Source organism: Melanostigma gelatinosum, assembly GCF_949748355.1.
Source record: "Melanostigma gelatinosum genome assembly, chromosome: 14".
NCBI classification, from domain to species: Eukaryota; Metazoa; Chordata; class Actinopteri; order Perciformes; family Zoarcidae; genus Melanostigma; species Melanostigma gelatinosum.
Genome location: NC_136647.1, coordinates 2,531,483 through 2,551,256, shown reverse-complemented (window position 1 = coordinate 2,551,256; position 19,774 = coordinate 2,531,483). Strand labels below are relative to the sequence as shown.

The 19,774-nt window shown below is 43.1% G+C and overlaps 1 protein-coding gene across 1 annotated transcript; it reads left to right on the top strand.

Moving 5' to 3' along the window:
* The first annotated feature begins 165 nt into the window (after nucleotides 1-165).
* trim37 (tripartite motif containing 37) lies at nucleotides 166-18,577 on the top strand. The gene is made up of 25 exons (XM_079283982.1): nucleotides 166-325; nucleotides 1,530-1,609; nucleotides 1,841-1,942; nucleotides 2,794-2,834; nucleotides 2,922-3,038; nucleotides 5,224-5,311; nucleotides 5,521-5,643; nucleotides 6,027-6,150; nucleotides 6,424-6,491; nucleotides 6,795-6,919; nucleotides 8,092-8,142; nucleotides 8,900-8,981; nucleotides 9,334-9,410; nucleotides 9,549-9,728; nucleotides 9,863-9,977; nucleotides 10,082-10,276; nucleotides 10,803-10,936; nucleotides 11,277-11,359; nucleotides 12,159-12,371; nucleotides 13,020-13,328; nucleotides 13,606-13,758; nucleotides 14,039-14,228; nucleotides 14,312-14,403; nucleotides 14,722-14,832; nucleotides 15,390-18,577. The coding sequence occupies exons 2-25, from the start codon at nucleotides 1,589-1,591 to the stop codon at nucleotides 15,470-15,472; spliced, it is 2,877 nt and encodes a 958-aa protein (XP_079140108.1). The 5' UTR covers nucleotides 166-325; nucleotides 1,530-1,588; the 3' UTR covers nucleotides 15,473-18,577.
* Nucleotides 18,578-19,774: the final 1,197 nt, after the last annotated feature.

The following is a 19,774-nucleotide window of genomic DNA, read 5'->3' as shown; positions in this document are numbered from 1 at the left end:
CAGTCCAGTAGGTGGCAGGAATTCCCCATTGAGCTGTCTGACGAAGGTGAAACACATAAAACCAAGCGAAGAAGAAAAAGGAGCCATTTGATTGGCTATTGCCTGGTGACGGACAGCTTCAGAGCAAAGCGCGACCGCTACATCTTCAATTTAGTGGAAGAAAAACCCTCCAAACAAACTGTTTTATCAGCGTAACTTCTGCCTTTTACACAACAGCAGCGGGACACATTTAGGTCTTTAATGGCTGATTAACCAGCCTGCTGTGTTGTTTGCAAAGATAATGTAGTTTAGGTGTTTGTTTATCAGGTGTAACCGACGAGCTAAGGTAAGCTAGCTAGCTAGCTAGCATTACAGTTATACATAACGTTTGATGTTTGCTGGTTGTTTTATGTTAATAGGCATAAATATAACTATTTTATGAACTGCTCTCGGACATGTTAACCAGCTGCTGATGATGATACCTTCAGACAAACGAAAACTGAAGCTTTTATTTGTAGATTTCATGTAGCGTTAGCAGCAGCTGAGCTTTGGAATCAGCTGTTTTTTCTTGTTTTCCTTCAATAATAACTATTATTAATATTAAGAACAAAAAATAAATTTATTATTAAAAATAATACTATACTATAATAGCATATTAGAGTATAATTCAGATACCAAATGTATTTTTTATTGTGAAATAGTTTTGGCCCCTAAAGAAGAAGAATTAATTGATTCAATCCTTTATAATTGGGCTCTAAATGATCAGTTAATAAGATAATTATTGCTTCTTTCTTCGGGCCCTTTACAGTCTCCTCGTGGTGAGATTAAAGAGGTTTAAACTCTGATTAGTTCAGCTGATATTCCAGCAGTGTTAACCATAAACTAACCTTCTATTTCCAGTGTGAAGTCTGAAGAAGAGCTTCGTTAAAGCAACACGTCTGCTGTTATGTTAATTTATTGTGAAACTCTTGACACTGAAACAGGAAGCTGTGCGTATTTAAATCTGCTCAAATGTTGATGCTATAAGCTTCAATTTTCCTTTACCAATAACTGCTGATTTATTGCTCAGAGGATCTTTGTCTCTTTCAGTCGGCAGTCTGGTTGAACCATTGTACAGAGTTTTGTTCTCCATATACGAAACAAAATATCTTTATTTGTGAAGAGAACTTTCCTCAACCTAAAAGCACGAGAGAAAAGTTAGACATATAGAGCAGTCCTCTCAGACATCTGCACCCAAACGTTTGAACGGTTGTTTTTACTTCTCATGATTTTCCATCATCTTTTTTTAAACATGCTACAATGTTTAGATGTTGATCATAACTTTACTTTTGTAGCACTTTTCTGAACGGAGTGACGAAATGCTTAAGAGTGAAACAAAATAACACTTGATGCTAAAAGAATGAGACCGAAACATTTCAAATGAAGACATTAAATAAAACGATATAGATATGTGGAGCCTTCAAAAGTGTTATGTCTTTAAATGATCAACAGTAATTTAAGCTTATACCAGAATTAAATGTAGTTTGTTTCAACAATGCTTTTCTTTTTAGACCACCGGCTACGACTTCTTTGATTCGTTCCTGAGATCAAGAACTTAACACTGGCTGAAATGGACGAACAAAGTGTTGAGGTATGTACCCCCCCCCCCCCCCCCCCACACACACACACACACACACACACACACACACAGCTGGAGGATGAGGCCTGATAGACACAGCTAATGACTGTAAACTTCAGCTTGTACTGCTGATGAAGATGAAGAGAAACCGAACAAGTGTTTCTAAAGCCTCTTTCACACAAACAGTCTGTCCTTGAAATGTTAATCTGAGCCGACTCGTCTCTCTCTCTCGTCCTCCTGCAGAGTATCGCCGAAGTGTTTCGCTGCTTCATCTGCATGGAGAAACTGAGGGACGCTCGTCTCTGCCCTCACTGCTCCAAACTCTGCTGCTTCAGCTGCATTCGAGTAAGTCTGTCTCTCCATCACGCCTCTGATGGGGAATATGTTATCGACGTATCCTACGATATGTGGACGTGACCTAGAGGAGAAGAGGGAGGGAGAGGAGGAAGGGAGAAGAGGAGGGAGAGGAAAAAGAGGAGGGAACCACCTCTGACTCCAAAACGGTCAAAGCTATCCTGATCATCAATGTCATTTAAAAAAAAAAAATCAAACATACCCAATTTTCTCTGGTGTCGGTTTTATATCAATGTACATGTACACATTTTTGTTTTTGTGCTCTTGTTCTGAAAAAGACAATATTTCTGTTTTGCCTTTCAAAGAGGCAATCCTCAAGATGGAAGTCCTGGTTTTAATAGCCAGCATTTCTCACTATCAGTTCTGGCAGAACAGGACAAATAAAGGCTTAATTTTGGGTGTGAGAGGAGGGATGTATCCAGAGGTTGAGACCCTGAACTGGAGCCAAAGTGAACATGATTAGAAGGTTTGTGAAACCCTGTGGACATTCTGCAGAAGGATGCTCCATTTAGGAATAATCCAGAGATTAAAACAGGCCAGAATGGGCAAAGTTAAAACATCAGAGGCGAAGTTATCCTGACAAAGTATGAGGCAAGCTCCTAAAACACTGTTTCCTACATTTCCCATAAAGCAGTGCAGTAGTGCCTGAGTAACCAATGATAGATTTGGGCATTTACCAAACAGAGCAAGTGTTAAGGGACTATTTCCTGCAGCGGATTAGTACACATGTGATGCTTTAGTGAGTATCGTAGTGGAATCGTGTGTATTTAACAATAACAGCATGTGTGCAGCGGTCGTGTTGAGATGAAATAATCATCAAACTGTCGCATCTTGTTTGACAGCGGTGGCTGACGGAGCAGAGAGCTCAGTGTCCACACTGCCGGTAAGCGTCTGCTCACACACATCCCAACATTCTGACCGTTTATGTTCACAGTGTGTAAGTTATTAAAATGTGTTTGTCGCCACGCAGGGCTCCGCTCCAGCTGAGGGAGCTGGTCAACTGTCGCTGGGCGGAGGAGGTCACCCAGCAGTTGGACACCCTGCAGCTCTGCAGCCTCACCAAGCACGAGGACAACGACAAGGACAAGTGAGCTCCTCGTCTCCTTCCCTTCCTGTGTGTCCGTTAGGGTTTAAGGGTTTTAAAATGATTACTTCCTGGTCATATATATCACACTCGTCCCTGGATTTCTTGCCGTAATGAGTGAACTCGGATTGTAACCACAAACCTGATGATCATGTTTCTTTAATATTAGTTAGTTATGAGCAGTGGTGTATAAAGTACTCAAAAGCCATACTTGAGTAAAAGTAAAGATACCTTACTGGAAAACTACTCCAGTAAAAAGTCACCTATTAGAATACTACTTGAGTAAAAGTCTTAAAGTATCTGATATTTATTGTACTTAAGTACAAAGTACTTAAGTATCAAAAGTAATTTTCTGATATTAAATGTACATCATAACCTGAACATTAAATGAACATCATAACCTGTTCATTGAAAGTAAAAGTACAAGTAAATGCTGTTAATAAAAAAGCAAAGGGTCAGAATTTTGAGAATGATGAATTTTATTCTTTTAAGTGCTGTGGCACCATGACCAAGGATATGGAGCTGTGTTGAACATAATTGGGTTGCTGTGATCCATTCAGGAGCAACAATGTTCAACATAATATATTGTACATAAGTATACTTTTGAATCGACTATGAACTTATCATCATAATTCTCCGAAAAGCAATATGACACTATGGAGTTGTAACAGTGCGTTTATAAGTCTGCTCATTAGACTAGAGGATGTAGAGGACCAATGCATAATATTATGTTCAGCAAAACATATCCACTTGATGCATCAGGTCAGTGTTGTGAGAAAGGACACCTGCCTTGTAAACTCCTATGTCAACACTTCCTCAGCTCACTCACTCGCTAGCGATCCACTGGTGTTGGTCTTCGTCACCACCGTCGTTTGTTGCGGGAGTAGCAGGTGCTTCCATTTCTGCTTCCATCATGAAATCAGTCATCGTAGAGTGGAATTCTACTCATAGTCGCCCGCTAGCTTATAGCATGTAGCATCCTGGGCATCACTGGGAATCAAAACACCGCGGCTTTGAGAGCACTTGTTTGCAATTGTGCATTAACGTGATTAACCAATGATTTAACTCGCTGCTAGGACCACTGATTCACCAAACCTGCTTGCTTGCAGTCTGTGTTCCACCACAGTCCCCGACGCTGCTCTCAGGATTCATTTTGTTTCTAAAGATAGATTTGTAACGAAGGTTTCAGGGGAAATGTATCGGAGTAAAAGTATCAGTTTTCTTTGCAAAATGTAGTGAAGTAAAAGTAAAAGTCAACAGAAACATAAGTAGTAAAGTAAAGTACAGATACCCCAAAAAAATGACTGAAGTACAGTAACGAAGTATTTCTACTTCGTTACTGTACACCACTGTTATGAGGTAGTAGAACAATACTCTTTATTTAAAGTACACCAACTGTAGAATCTGGGATTAATGGCTCACCTGTCTGACGTTTAGAAAAACAAACATGAATTATTGTGTATCCTGATCCGAGAGATTTAACTCTTGACTGAGGTTGCAGGTTTACTTAACGGTGCTGCTGTGACGTGTAACATGTAGCGATGCTGCTGCTGTGTTACACCTACAGTCATTTAATAAACTCAAAGGAGAGAATACGTCACGCAAACAGTTGTGTGCAACAAATAGAATGTTAGTGAAGTTAATCATGGAAATGTGCATTTAAATGGACATTTTTAACTGCATTAGATGCAAAATGTTCAGCAAAAATGAAAGAGACGAAACTCAAACACAGAACATGGCTGCACGGTGATTGGAGAGGAAATTATAATTTTTTAACGAGGAGTAACTTTGTGTTCCTGACTCTTTGGCGCCCAAAAACCCGGGGAAAAAGAGTGAAATTTGGCAACATGAAATCTTTATTTAAACAACCCGCTGGTCTGTAAGCAGCACGCTGAAACCTGCAACTGCACAGTCGATCTATTCATTTTAGTCTGTTCCTGCAGCTATTTTCTGCAGGAAACCAGAGCAGATTCTGGCTGAAATTCCAGAGAAATTCGAATTCCCGGCTAGTTTTTCGGCCTGCTTCTCTTTGAACACATGCTCATCTTCCTCCCTCCCTTTCATCACCGTATGCATCATCGTCATCCTCCGTGTCCTGTGTTTTATGAACGTGAGTTTTCATAACGCTCGTAGAAACACGGAAGTAAAACAGGTTCGTGTTTGTGTCCGTTTGATTTTCCCGTTCCAGATGTGAGAACCACCACGAGAAGCTGAGTGTTTTCTGTTGGACCTGTAAGAAATGCATCTGTCACCAGTGTGCTCTGTGGGGGGGCATGGTAACGTTTCACACCTTTTTTATTTTATTACAGTCTGCATACAAACCGCCACAATAATCACTTACAACAAACATTTATTCAGGCTGCAACTAATGATTAGTTTCATGAGCGATTAGTCTGTAAAATGTCAGAGAATAGTAAAACTCACGACCTCATAACGATGTCTTTACAACCAGAGACGGACATTCTTTTGTTTTTGTTGCGTCCAGCACGGCGGCCACACCTTCAAGCCTCTGGTGGAGATCTACGAGCAGCACGTGACGAAGGTGAAGGAGGAAGTCGCCAAGCTCCGCCGCCGCCTCATGGAGCTCATCAGTCTGGTGCAGGAAGTGGTGAGTAAATCCAAACGAACGTGGCCAGGACGCGTTCACTCTTCTCAGAGGATTAAGCTCTATGAGCTTTCCTGTAGCGCCATCCAGTGGCCAACAATGGGCTGCAAGAAAGATCAGAATATTACAGCAGAACACTTACCACGGTTATTGTTCAAGTCATGGAGACAAACCCTCATTGAACCACCACTTAAATGACTGGAACACATAAAAATACCTTTAAAAATAATAAATTCATTCGATTAAATATTCTGGTAACAGTGGAGGAGTACCGCTGACTTCCACTAGATGGCACCAGCATGTTGATGTCTCTGTGTGTGTGTGTGTGTGTGTGTGTGTGTGTGTGTGTGCGTTTGTGTGTGTGTGTGTGTGTGTCATGGGGTCAGGAGAGGAACGTGGAGGCTGTCAGGGGAGCGAAGGACGAGCGGGTCAGAGAGATCCGGAACGCTGTGGAGATGATGATCGCCCGTCTGGACAACCAGCTGAAGAACAAGCTCATCACCCTCATGGGTAAGAAGCCTCTGATCTCTGACTCACTGCAGCTGTGTGAGTTTGACTTTCCTGTCTAAAGGTTGAGACCTTAACATGCAGACTCCCCGCTGAAAGCCGGAGAGAGAGAGAGGAACCTTTTTATAGCTTCGGGGGGTTAACAGCTGAAATATTAATCGGGACTGAGTGGAATTGGTGCACTCAGCGGCCTACAACCGGCACACGCTCGCCAGCCTCCATCAGGCCCGACATCCAGCGCCACTGAAAATAGAAAATGTGTTCCTTCCCCACCAGGCCAGAAGACGTCATTGACCCAGGAGACGGAGCTGCTGGAGTCTCTCCTGCAGGAGGTGGAGCATCAGGTTGGTCTCTGCAGCAGCTCGGAGCCTCCATTCATTTAACATGTACTCCATGTTGTTGTTTGTGATAGTGGTGTACGATGCTGAGCTGTTGATTCAACACTGTGGGGGTGTGTTGTGTGTAATGTGTGTTAAATCCTCTCCACCCTAAAAACAATCATCAGATTCAGATGCTAATTGATTTAGCTTCAGAGGACGAGATGCACACGACTCTTTCTGACAGAAACTCAACGTGTGCTTCCTTTATGACGAGTGCTGTTTGATAAACCGGTTTGTTTATTGTTTTGTTCTGCGTGTGTTGCACAGCTTCACTCCTGCAGTAAGAGTGAGCTGATCGCCAAGAGTCCAGAGATCCTGCTCATGTTCCAGCAGGTCCACCGTAAACCCATGCAGTCCTTCGTCACCACGCCGGTCCCTCCAGACTTCACCAGGTAGCCTGCTCACCTGGATGTAACTGTTCATTAAGACCGGGCAACACCAAACGGTGGACTGTGGTCCAAACCAAGTCACGGTTTCAGAGCAACGAACGATTCTGTTCATTTCGATTATTTGCTCGAATCAATAAATTCATTTTTTTTGTATGTAAAATGTCAGAAAATTGTGAAAAACGTCGATCAGTGTTTCCCAAAGCCGTCTTCAAATGTCCAGACATCACAGATGTTCAGTTTTCTGTCATAGAGGAGTAAAGAAACCAGAAAACAATTCACGGTTTAAGACGCTGGAATCAGAGAAGTTTTTATTGATTTTATTCTGAGGATTCCGTCTTGTTTTCTTTAAATTGAAATATATCTCTTGATTGTAGTTCAGTGTTCTTAGACCCATTTTATTTTTGGTAAAGAAAGCTGTTTGTTTCGCCGCACATTAAAAGTACCCTACATTAAGAATAACAAATATCGTTGAAGTGATATAGAAATATACGTTATTGATTTAGTTTAGTTGGGAAGCTATCGGAGGCAGTTTAGACATTATGAGGTTCAGACCTTTGCTGGGAGGAAATCTAACTGGACCTCTTTAAATGTTCATTAAATTCCTCTAATTATACAATAATATACTGTAGAGTGTCATAAAATAGTTTAAAATGCCCATTTTGTCCCAAAGATATTCAAATACAGGAACTACAGGCAGCAAGTATTCACATTTAAATAGATGGAAACGGAATGTTTGAAAGTTCTTCTTGATTCATGATCAACAAATAATATGAAATTAATCTTTATTGTGTTTGGACAGAGTGCCGAGGCAAAGAAAAGCAGTTTAGCTTCAGACCAGAAGTGCAAAGTAATGTACAGAATGATGTAGAAAACAATAAATAATACTCAGAATGTAACATAAATCGATTGATTCATTGTTTGAGGACAATATTATACACGCATATAAGACTCAAAAACATGACCGTGTGCATTATGAGTCTGAAAAACTGATTCCAGGATGAAGTTGATGTAATTTTTCAGTACAAACATAAAGGATGCTGCGTTGATTATTCAGTTGTGTTTAATGTATTAATGTGTGAATGTATTAATAAAGAAGAATGTGTTGACGTGTGAGAGAGGACAGACTGTCAGCACTTTATTCAGTGTGTGAAGTGAATTATTCTGTGTGCTTTCAGTGAGCTGGTTCCGGCCTACGACTCCAGCACTTTTGTTCTGGTCAACTTCAGGTAAATCCTCTGGTTGTTTTTAGTCATGAGGACTGAGGAGGAGTGACCTGTCAATCAGCGTGTAGCCCCGCCCTAAAGCATCCCCTGCTTTATGGTCTGTGTGACTCTAAATGGACCATAATGTACTAAATGAACATCATGCTGTATTGAAGAAGACTTGAAACTAGAGATTGAGACATAAACTCATGTTTACAATGTTTACTGAGGTAATAAATCAAGAGAGAAGTAGAGTCATTTTCTCATAGACTTCTATACAACCAGAGGAGTCGCCCCCTGGTGGACACTAGAGAGAATGCAGCTTTAACACATGAAGCATCGTCTTCACTCTTCAGAACCGGGGGTGTCCGCCTGGTACGAACCAGATGGTTTCGAGCGTGCTCCCACCTTTAGGGTACCTGAGTTATAACCTTCCTATTCTTACTTCTGCAAACCATTCAAATGTCAAAATGAAAAAGAATAGTTACGTGTCAGGAGCCTCTACTTCTACAGCCTTTACAAGTACTTGATGCCACTGGTTCACCACACCGAGTAGTGTTAAAACGTGTGCTTCTGAAATAACAGAGGAGAAAGTGGTTGTTGACAAAGAGGATGAGGAGCGCGTTGAAGCAGTTCCTCCTCTGCTGAATCTATTTCAGAGGCTTTGTCCACTTGAAAGCTGAGACTTAAACCTGGAGGACCCGAAGCGCCCATGAATACACATGGTGTCCACAAGGTTTGATGTGTGCGTGTGCGTGTGCGTGTGTGTGTGTGTGTGTAGCACCCTGAGGCAGCGGGCGGACCCGGTCTACAGCCCTCCTCTACAGATATCTGGGCTCTGCTGGAGACTCAAAGTCTACCCTGTGAGTTTCTCTTTTTATCTGACAAAATATTCTGCTCCAATACGTATCTGTTGGTGCTTATCCTTTAAAAAAAACGACATGTTCACTGCGTTAAAAACAGTTTATTCACCTGTATTAGCGGGACGGTCTATCAGCACCATGAATTACATTAATGTAACCACAATATCACACGTATGCGAGCATGCATCTTATTTTCGATAAACAATGCGGTGAAGCACAGAGGAAGAGATATAACAGGCGTTGCATCATTGAATATCGTTCAGTTTTTGTGGCCAACAAACAATCCAACGTGTTCTAAGCTTTCCAAGAACAAGTGCGTGTCTCTCAGTTACTAACTCTTGTGTTTCTTCAGGACGGTAACGGTGTGGTTCGTGGAAACTACCTGTCCGTGTTCTTGGAGCTGTCTGCTGGACTTCCTGAAACATCAAAGTATGAATCATTTCTTTTAAATCTTTCTCTACAGTCTTTATGTCTTAAATGATTGGCTCGCGGACTTCTTCTTGTGATCATTAACAGGATGGATTATCACCAAGTTAAAGGACAAGATATGTATTTATTCCTGTGTAGGTACGAGTACCGTGTGGAGATGGTCCATCAGGCCTCCAGCGACCCAACCAAGAACATCATCCGGGAGTTCGCCTCCGACTTTGAGGTCGGGGAATGTTGGGGCTACAACCGCTTCTTCAGGCTGGACCTCCTGGCCAGCGAGGGCTACCTGAACATGCAGACGGACACACTGGTCCTCCGGTGGGCTCACACACACACACACACACACACACACACACACACACACGACATCATCACCACTCCGTGTCCATCATGCTGGTCGTCTGATTGTCGAAGCTCAACGGAGGTGTTTTTTCCGTGTTTGTGCTGCACAGCTACCAGGTTCGCTCTCCCACCTTCTTCCAGAAGTGCAGGGATCAGTACTGGTACATCAGCCAGCTGGAGTCGGCCCAGAGCGGCTACATCCAGCAGATCAGCAACCTCAAAGAGGTACCGTGTGTGTGTGTGTGTGTGTGTGTGTGTGTTGTCCAGGGGAGTTTCCAGACCTTCAAAGTGAGAAACAGTTTATTTCATGTGTTTTTTTATTATTTCAGAGGTTGGCCATCGAGCTGTTTCACCGCCAGACGTCACGCAGCTCCTCTCCCCCCGACATGAGGCTCTCTGGGAGAACCACGGCCTCTGAGAGAGACCCTCGCTCGGTGAAGAGCGACGACGACATCCAGACCGCTTTGACCAACGCGAAAAAAGGCCACGAAGAAGAAGAGAGGACGCAGCAGGACGACTCTAATGTGAGGACGGAACATACTGAAAGGGCTTTCACAGAATTCTTTGTTGATTTATCGAAACGTACGGACGTCCAAGTCAAGTCCTTTGGATCCAAAGGAGTCTGATCCCATTTTGTTTTGCTCTGAGAACTCACTTCACTTTAATGGTGTTTTGTAGAATTTGGTCCGTCCCGGACACCGTTTTTGGGGCTTCGAAGCTTCAATGATTGCAAGAAAAATGTCTCATAATTACGATATAAGATCTTGAATGCAATTCTCTTCTGTAGCTCAATGACTTGAAGCTGAAGACGTGTAACGGGCCGTTTGTAGATGAGATAAGAAGCTTTATTGAGCCCACATCGGGGGAAATTTAATTGTTGCAGCGGCTCAATGTTCAGAGAAACGAGCAAGAAAAGTGACGAATAAAACTGAGGATTGGATGTGACCCTCATCCGTATCCCGATCTGTTCGTGACATTTTAAACGGTCCTTTAAAAAAAAGAAATCTCCACCACACAACCTGGGTGTGACGTCAGTGCCTGTGTGTTCAGGAGCTGTCCGACGGTGACCTGGAGGTGGACTGTCTGACGGAGGAGGAGGTGAACCCGCTGGACGGCAGCAGCACCTCGGGGAGCTCAACGGCGACCAGCAACACGGAGGAGAACGACATCGACGAGGAGACCATGTGAGCTCAAAGAAACGACCCCGACACGCGACTCATTCACGCACTTTGTCGTGACTCTCTAATTATTCTCTAATTATTTAGCAAACGATATACAGCAGTGACCATAAAGAATGCAAACGTCAGGTTTTTGGTCTGGAGAGAATGATGTAGACTTTATTGTAGACGCAATGTTTCACCGCATTGTTGTAGCGTATTGTAAGAAGATGCATGCTCGCATACGCGTGATATTGTGGTTGTATTAATGCAATTAATGGTGCTGTCAGATTGCTGCTAGACCGCCCCGCTGAGAACAATGTGTCGAGAATATTTTGTAAATGATTACATCCGTCTATCTGCACAGGTCTGGAGAGAACGATGTAGAGTTCATTGGGAACCTGGAGACAGAAGAAGGAGAGCTTCCTGATGACTTGGCTGGAGCAGCAGGTATAACTCACAAACAAATATATTATTTATTGTGTATAAAATACCACCGTTGATCATTTCAACCCTGTTTGTGTCAGGAGGAGGTGAGAGGAGACCCGTCTCTGTTCGTCAGCAGATGTTTATCCTCACAATTCAGTGGAAAGTTTGAACTTTTCACGTCCACATAACCGAGTAGTCATTTTCCCCTGCTGGTCAGTAGAGAGAATGCAGGTTTTAGGACACTTCCGCATCGGCTTCATTCTTTTGTCACTCTTGCAGTAGGGCTGCGATTAAAGATTACTTTCACTACGGTTTAATATACCAAATATTTAATAATTTTGTCTCTAAAATCAGAGATTAAATAGTAAGAAAACCCCAAAGATATCCAGACGAAGAAGACCAAACCAATCCTTACCGTTAGTGAAGCCGTAACCATCAGATATTTAATGTCCTGCCTCAAATAACGGCCTCTGAGGGAAATAAAAGCCTCGACCGCCATTTGAGAATTTAGGGAATCAAATCTATTTGTGTTGTCTGGCAGCTGCACAAGCAGAACGCAGCGATGCGATGGTGAGCAGCTCGCTCAGTGTTTCACTGTGTTGGTGTTGAAAGGCACGAAGTGGACGATGAGTCATTGTTGTTGCACTGAACCCGCTTTGATATAGAAACACTTGGTGTGTGTGTGTGTGTACATGTGTGGGTGTGTGTGTGTGTCGTGATTATTTTGAAGTTCTGCTTTTCTGCTATTATTCCTTTCTCTGGATTATTACAAGCCATCCACACAGAATATAAACCTTTATGAACTCTCCTCTTCCCGCAGGAGGATCCGGCTCCGCCGTGCGTTCCTCACATCGCAGCGCTCGCCGTGTCGGAGCGGCGGCGTGCGGAGCCGCCGGTCCAGGAAGCAGCAGCAGCCTCCTGGAGATCGACCCGGTGATCCTGATCCAGCTGCTGGATCTGAAGGAGCGCCACAGGGTCGAGTCTCTGTGGGGCCTCCAGCCTCGGCCTCCTGTGTCTCTGCTGCACAGCCAAGGTCTGCATTCCATTTCTCTCCTTTCGCCTCCTTTCCTTTCCTCCTCCTCATTTTCTTTCCTTTACTTTCTTCTCCTCATCCCTCCACACCTTCCCTTTCATTTCCTGTCCATGAATTTCTTCTCCTTTTTATTTAATTTCCTCTCCTCTTTCTCTCCTCTCCTTTTCTCGTCTCTTTCTCTTCTCTCGTCTCCTCCTTTCCTCCCCCCATCTCTCCTCTTTCTCTTCTCTCCTCTTTGTCTCTTCTCCTTCTCTTGTCTCCTCCTTTCCTCCCCCCATCTCTCCTCTTTCTCTTCTCTTCTCTCCTCTTCTTTCCGCTTACTCTCATCTCCTTTCCTCTCTTCTATCCTCTAATCTTTCTCTTCTCTCCTTTCTTTTCTCTCCTCTCCTCTTTCTCTCATCTCCTTTCCTCTCCTGTCTCCTCTTTCTCTTCTCTCCTCTCCTTCTCTTCTCGTCTCTCCTCTGTCCTCTACGCTTCTCCTCTCATCCTGAGATAAAGAGGGAGTTCAGATGTATTTTGACTGCTTGTATTAATTAACAGCTGGAATAAGTAGCCATGAACAGTGATGTAGAAGATTAAGCACCAATGCATCGTGATGCATCAAGAATGAAGTTTCTCTAAAGGATTCGTTTCTTGTCCTCCGTCCAGCTCATCCTCACTCCAGGAAGGACCGAGAGCGGCGGCCTCAGGCGGTGCGACGCTCTGCTCCAGACTCGGGGGTCCTGATCCGCCTCAAGGCTCAGATGGCCGAGGTCCGCAGCAAGATGTCCGATGCGAAGAGTCAAGTGCTGGAGGCCCGGGGGAGCGGAGAGCCCTGGCCCGGCCCGTCGGGGGGGTTCGGTGTGGAGGAGGCGCCCTCCCACCACGCAGACTCCGAGCTGTCCGCTTGTCGTAAGCCGGGTGAGATGGACCTGCTGGGGAGAGCAGCCGCAGCTCGGTCCAGACCCTGTCGCCCTGGTGAGGACTGATACGCTGCTGAGGATGATGTTAGGACGCTTATAAGCTCCAGAGTCAAGAGTCACTCTTACTTACTTCATCAACACAAGCTGGAAATCCCGAGTGAGACAACAGGAAGTAGTAGACGAAAAGTAGGAAGACGGAAAGTAATAAGACGGCAGGTAGTAGGACGGAAAGTGGTGGGAGGACGTCGAGTGGTGGGAGGACGTCGAGTGGTAGGAGGACGTCAAGATTTAAGATAATTACATATTTGTCTCTATTTTTGTCCTGTGTGCAGCCAGGAAGTCTCGGTCTCCTGTCCTGGACAGCAGCAGCAGCTCTCTGGTGATGAAGAGGAGGAGTCCAGAGGAGCTGGAGAAGGACCTGAGAGGACCAGACGTGTCCACAGAGCTCAGCCTGCATCTCAAAGACGGGCTGGGAGCTGCAGAGGGTCGGTGGTCCTCTTACTGATCCTCCTGGTTCTCCATATTTTGTCTTCGTGAGATTTTATTAAACTACCGGTAGAAGCTACTCTTATCGATACTCTGCTCTTCTACTTGACTAAAAACACGTATGGAATCAGGATTAGAATTGATATTGTTTATAAAGCAGCAGCAGTAAAGACTTATTGAGTACATGAGCCAACACGCCTTCAAAAAATGGTTAAAAAAATGATCGAACTTTAAAAACAAATCAACTTAAACTCGTGTTTTTTCCCGTCTCTGCTTCAGGAGTGCTGAAGGCTGACGGCCCCCAGGGGCCCCCCGTGTCTCACGGCGGCTCCTCATCAGAGCAGCAGGCCTCCACCTCCAAGCAGCAGCAGCAGCAGCAGCAGCTGTTCGGGCCCTCGGGGCCCCGGGATGACATCTTCTCCCTGGGGGGGTCGAGCTACATGACCGGCGGCAAGAGCAGGACCCTCGGGTGTGTGTTCGGGAGACTCGTCATACACTTCATGTCTCTCTCTCTCTCTGCTCTGCCTCTCTGAGACTCTCTCTACCTTACAGGGCAGCCATGTTGGAGTGTGAGTCCGAGAGCTCGGTGAACTCCCATCATCCCCTGCTGGAGGGACCCTCTTCTCCGTCGCAGTCAAAAGAAGGTCTGCTGTGTGTTCTGATAACGACGCCAACAAAAAGATTTAGTGTGTCCCAAAGTCGGGGGTAGTGTTTTAAATCCTATACCAGGATGTCCTGCTGCATCCAGACCATTGGGTGTATATTAGAGTTTTTGCAACCGATGAACAGAAGTTACCACATCTGGAATGTGGAGGATTATTAGATCATCATTAGAACATCTGTGAGGAAGCTGGAGGACGATACTGTGCTCCACTTGGTTCTAAACCTGTATTGTATTCCTATTCCTACATAATGTTAAAGAGAATGTTTGTACGGCTCTGATAGTCCCGTCTTATCTGTAGATCAGTCGCCGTCCGTCCTGGTTGCAGCAACGAGCAGCGACAGCGACACCGAGGACGAAGCTCTGCAGAGCAGCAACTCTCGCTACGACAACCAGACTCCTCCCTGCTCAGGTAACCAGCTCGCTCACGCTTACTGAGACTGTGACGGATTTTTATTTCTTACCGCGGTGAAAAAAAGCAACGTATCCATCGCGGTTTGGCCATTGATGCTGTGTCTCAAGCCGCTTTGACGTTTTGGGCTGTTCCCTCAAACAAAACACGACAATCGTCAGTCAAACGTGGATGAATCTCCGAGTGCGCTGCGACAGCTTCAGTGTCTAAATTCGGGATCCAAAGCCCACATTGAGGCCGAGCTGCCAGAAAATGAAATGCAGTGAGAGTGAGTTAACCGGTAAAGGTGCGCGCCAGGAAAACAATCACAACTCTGGTCAGGTTTCCATCAACAAGTTAGAGCAATATTTTACCTACTTTCAAGAAAATCTGCAACTTTTGTGACGCGGGCGTTAATCTCTAAAACGGAGGAAGGATTAGAAAATGATTCAACGTGGAGGCGCCATAGTTCTGTCAAAGAATAAGATGAGTTCACGAAGTCTGTTCCTGTTGCACTTTGCCTCATTGAGCTTTTTTCACCTCAGCCAAGCTCAAAAGCTTTTCCTCTCCTCGTCCAGGAGCTGAATCGGGTTGTGAAAGCTCGAACACATTTGTGTCCTCTTCCTTCTCACAGGAGAGCAGCTTCTGTCTGACGACATGAGTCTACATGCTGACAGGTGAAAAAAAACCACCCACTGCTTTCTCCTCAGCGGAGACGACACACACACACACACACACACACAGCTGTGTTACACATGTGTCGAGTAGAAACTGCTTATTATGCATGAAGTCGAACTGAAGGAGATGCATCGACTCAACCTGCTTTTTTTTCTTGTTGTCCTGAATATTTTTCAGAGTTTCATGACAGAAGAGATAATGACGGCCAGTAATTCAGGTGGATGTTGTGATGACACAGTGTCTGTGTGAATACTGTGGTACTGGCCCTTTAAGAGGACCAACATTTCACCTTTTCAAACTGGACTTTCTCCGTATGGCTCGACGTTGCATTATGTTTATGATAAGGGGTGAACGTTGCTGTCGGTTCTTTCATGGTCAGTTTAAAAAAAACAATACACAACTGGATCTCTAAAACATGAACCAGTACATTTCACCTCAGCTCCAGGGTCTTTAATCTGCACTAATCTGCACACCTTCTCACCGTATACATGCAGTTATACATCCAGCCTACAGCGAGAGTCTGAGGATGAACTGGTCACACTCTCTCAATGAGAGTGTTTTATAACGCCTGCTGTTGATGTTTAGCTCAGACTGTCTGGGCTTCGAGGCTCCACACCTACTCACTTATGTCTGCTCTATTAGTCACTCCTCAAACATTCCGCTTTAGTGACACCGCAGCTTTTCTTCTTCTTCCTGAGCCTCGTTTAAAAGCTTGTTTCTGGTCATTTATGTAAATGTCTTCTCTTAATAACAGCACGTCTGTCTCTCTGACATTTGAAAGGGTTAAACGGTCACTGAATCACGCGGATTATAAAACTTCTGAAGTCTGTGGGCTGAAACGTCAGACGTCGTAACGACGCAGGTGTGTGTTGTGTGTTTTTAGGACATCACTGACCCAAGTGTGACATGGCGTCCACCCACTGAGAGCCACCTCACTGCAGGGTTTTAGACTTTTTTGGGAATTCATGCCGTCTGTGGCAGAGTTAGATGAGAAGAGCATCACCGCTCTGAATGTGTGCTCGGTAAATATGAAGCTTCAGCTGGTTAGCTTAGCTTAGCATAAAGACAAGGGAAGCAGCTGACCGGGCAAAATCCACATCTGCTCCTCTGCTCAGTGTGTTGACGTTTAGGTTTAGACTATTTAAACTGTGCTGCTCTCTTAAAGGGACAGTTCGCCCCAAAATGATTTGAAGATGCACCGAGTTCTCCTCTTACTCGTTGTGCTTTTTGTCAGTCTAGATTGTGTCTGTTTCCAGAAACCATGACCCGGGTATTCAAGATAATCAGACCTTGTTGAGACATGGACAGACTTCCAGTTCTTACATTTGAAAAAGTCAACATCAACGTCTCCTTCCACAAATACAACAACAGACATTGCTGTTGAGTTTTTTGAGTATTTATTGTCGTATAATATTGGAGAGAAAGTCGGCATCTTTACAAACCTAGACAACTCAAACCAAAACAATCTAGACCGATAAATAACACTACAGGTAAGAGGAACTAGATGTTGTTGTTGTTGTGGGGTGAACTGTCTCTTTAAGGTGGAAACCTTAGTATAAGTTGCTTCTCAGTCAGTGATGTCACCGCAGCCGTCGAACACAAAAGACTCTCAATAGATTTTGAGGAAAAGCTCAGATGTTACTAGAAACATGAAAGATGTCTCTCTGTCGTATTAAAGTGTCCCAGTAAGCTGAGCCAGTATGAGCCAGTATGCACAAAACCAGGAACCTGGCACTGAAGCAGCTAAACGCAACAAATCTTTAATTAATGTCGTTATTTTCACACGTGCTTTGCCTACTTTGACCAGTCAACATGTCTGCTGTGAGCTTTCGTCCTCATTAAAGGGCCGGTTCACCCAGAATACTTTGTTTTAGTGGTATATAAAACAACAACATGGATGACAGACCTGAGGGGGAGAGGTGGTATTCTGAGGAATAAATAGATTTATTCTTTGAGATTTAAGTGATGGATTAACAAGAACAAACGTTGATATTCTCTGAGATTAAAGTGGTAAATTTACGAGATTAAAACTCGGGTCAGTATTTTTGATTTCTTCTAAATAGTCCCGATTCACACAGTGTTTCCAAAGTCTGGATGCTTTTTATAATATGCTGACTCTGGGGGAAAATGATGAGTATTTCTAAATTTGTATTAAAAAGTACAGTTTGATTACATCATCCATGTGCGGGGACGACTGTGGAGTGATGAGGTTGATCCAACCGACGTAGCAAAATTAAAACAAAATTTAAACAAATTTTTTATTTTCTGGCAAATTTGACTTTAATCTCAGAGAATTATTTTTCCCGTGAATTATTTGGGTTTTTTCTCAGACATTTGGGAGGTTTTTTTCTTGCAATTTTGCCAATTTACGACTATTTTAAGACATTTTTCTTTAATGAATTAAACTTTTTTTTTTACCTACAATGATCTGAATTTGCCTTCATAGTAGTAACTATGTAAGTGAACATATGTTTTTGTAATTTTGTGTGAACAGACCTCCAGTAGAAATGGCTTTTTTGCTTTTAATAGAAGTTGACAGCAAAGGTTTAAGAGCCAGTGTGATTATGTAACGTGTGCTTTGCGCTGCACTGACGCTCACAGCTTCACTGGCTTTTCTTCACCTCAATACTCTCAACAAACACGTGTCAGACGCTGTCGGAGTTTTCAAAGAACTTCCTGCACTTTGTGTGAATTCGGCCGTCTTTTCTTCTTCACGTTATTATTTAGACGGTTAGGTAATCTTTGGCTCAAAGAAATGACATCTTAAACGTCTGCAGTCACTAGTTTGCTTTGTAAATACCTCTCAGTATATTCAGAAGTGGAGCTTTGATGTACATTTGCCTGAACGTGCGAAGCTTTTCTCTGACTGAAGGAGGACCGACGGTCTTATTTGCACCAAGACGTGTCGAACCATTTTCCTTCACACGATGGAGGCTCGCTCCTCGTTTCTTAACTTCTTCTCTTCTTTGTGCTTCTTGTGTCAAAAAGCTGCTTCCTATTTTGAATTGTTCCCAGAATGCGCTGTGCATTGTTTGATGTGTATATTTACTTATTTAAATAAATAAAATGTTTTACTTCCCGGAAATGACCACATTCTCATGTCTTCTGTGAAACTTAAAATGTAGAATTTAGATTTGAACAAAATGAGGGTTCCTTGCATCACTTTGCCTTAATTAAAGTGACAGTGTGTCGAATACAATAATGTATATAATATAAGTATGTTTTCTTTAGTGTATAATCACCTCAAAATAAGAATAGTATATTTCTACATACGGAGACGGCCACGTTTTTGTTTTTTGGTTTGCCACGTAGAAGTTTCAGTTTGTTGCAATCTGCAAACTCACCACTGGATGGCGCCAAATCCTATTTTGATTAGTTATAATATATAGTGTTCTCTTCTTAATAAGTTTGGATAACCTGGAGGTTTGTTTCTAACTGCTTGTTTTTCCGGCCTCATCAGTGGTAGGAAGTAACCATACATTTAAAGTACTGTCCTGAAGTACAATTTTGAGGTATTTGTATTTCCATTTTCTGCTGCTTTATACTTCTACTCCATTACCACTCACAGGGCAGTATTGTACCTTTTAATCCCATACATGTATTTAATATATTTAGTTTCTTTTCAGATTCGTGTCAATATTACAAATTATATATTAACTAATCAGAAACAGCTTTGTTGGCCAAGTATCTGTACACATACAAGGAATTTAATGCCGTTTTGTTTTTTTAATAATAAAAATAATTTATGATGTATGACTATATAGATTAACGCCACATTTACCAGCTGCAACAAGTGATGAACACTTTAAAACATGAATTATAATCCCGTAATATGATAATCCTGCAATGGGCCATTCTACATGAGTACTTTTACTGTTGATACTTTATGTATATTTTGATGCTGATACTTTTGTACTTTGACGTAAGTAAGATTTTGAATGCTGGACTTTTACTTGTATTTTTATCCTGTACTATTACGATTTTTACTTTCATAAAACATCTGAATATTTGCTCGTTAGATTGAAGAAATTCAGAGTACAATGCTTTTATTTCACGAAGAAATGTTGTGGAAAAAACTATGAAACTATAATAAATTGTAAAAAACTTGGGTGTGTTATTCTCCTTTTTGAGAGCAAGTTGAGCTGAAACAATACAAGTATATAGGTGATGTGATGGTTCACTTTAACACTGTGATCTGTAGCGTAGCTTCTATCTTCTTCTTTTAAACCTCTTTTCTTCCTGGATATATCCTTCAAACACACATTGAAGACCCGTCTGTCTGCCT

Excerpts from the sequence above, each read along its gene's own strand:
- trim37 (XM_079283982.1), top strand. The coding sequence starts at position 1,589 with ATGGACGAACAAAGTGTTGAG. Across the intron at positions 1,943-2,793 it reads GCTGCTTCAGCTGCATTCGA|CGGTGGCTGACGGAGCAGAG; the intron begins GTAAGTCTGTCT and ends CTTGTTTGACAG. Across the intron at positions 10,277-10,802 it reads CGCAGCAGGACGACTCTAAT|GAGCTGTCCGACGGTGACCT; the intron begins GTGAGGACGGAA and ends CTGTGTGTTCAG.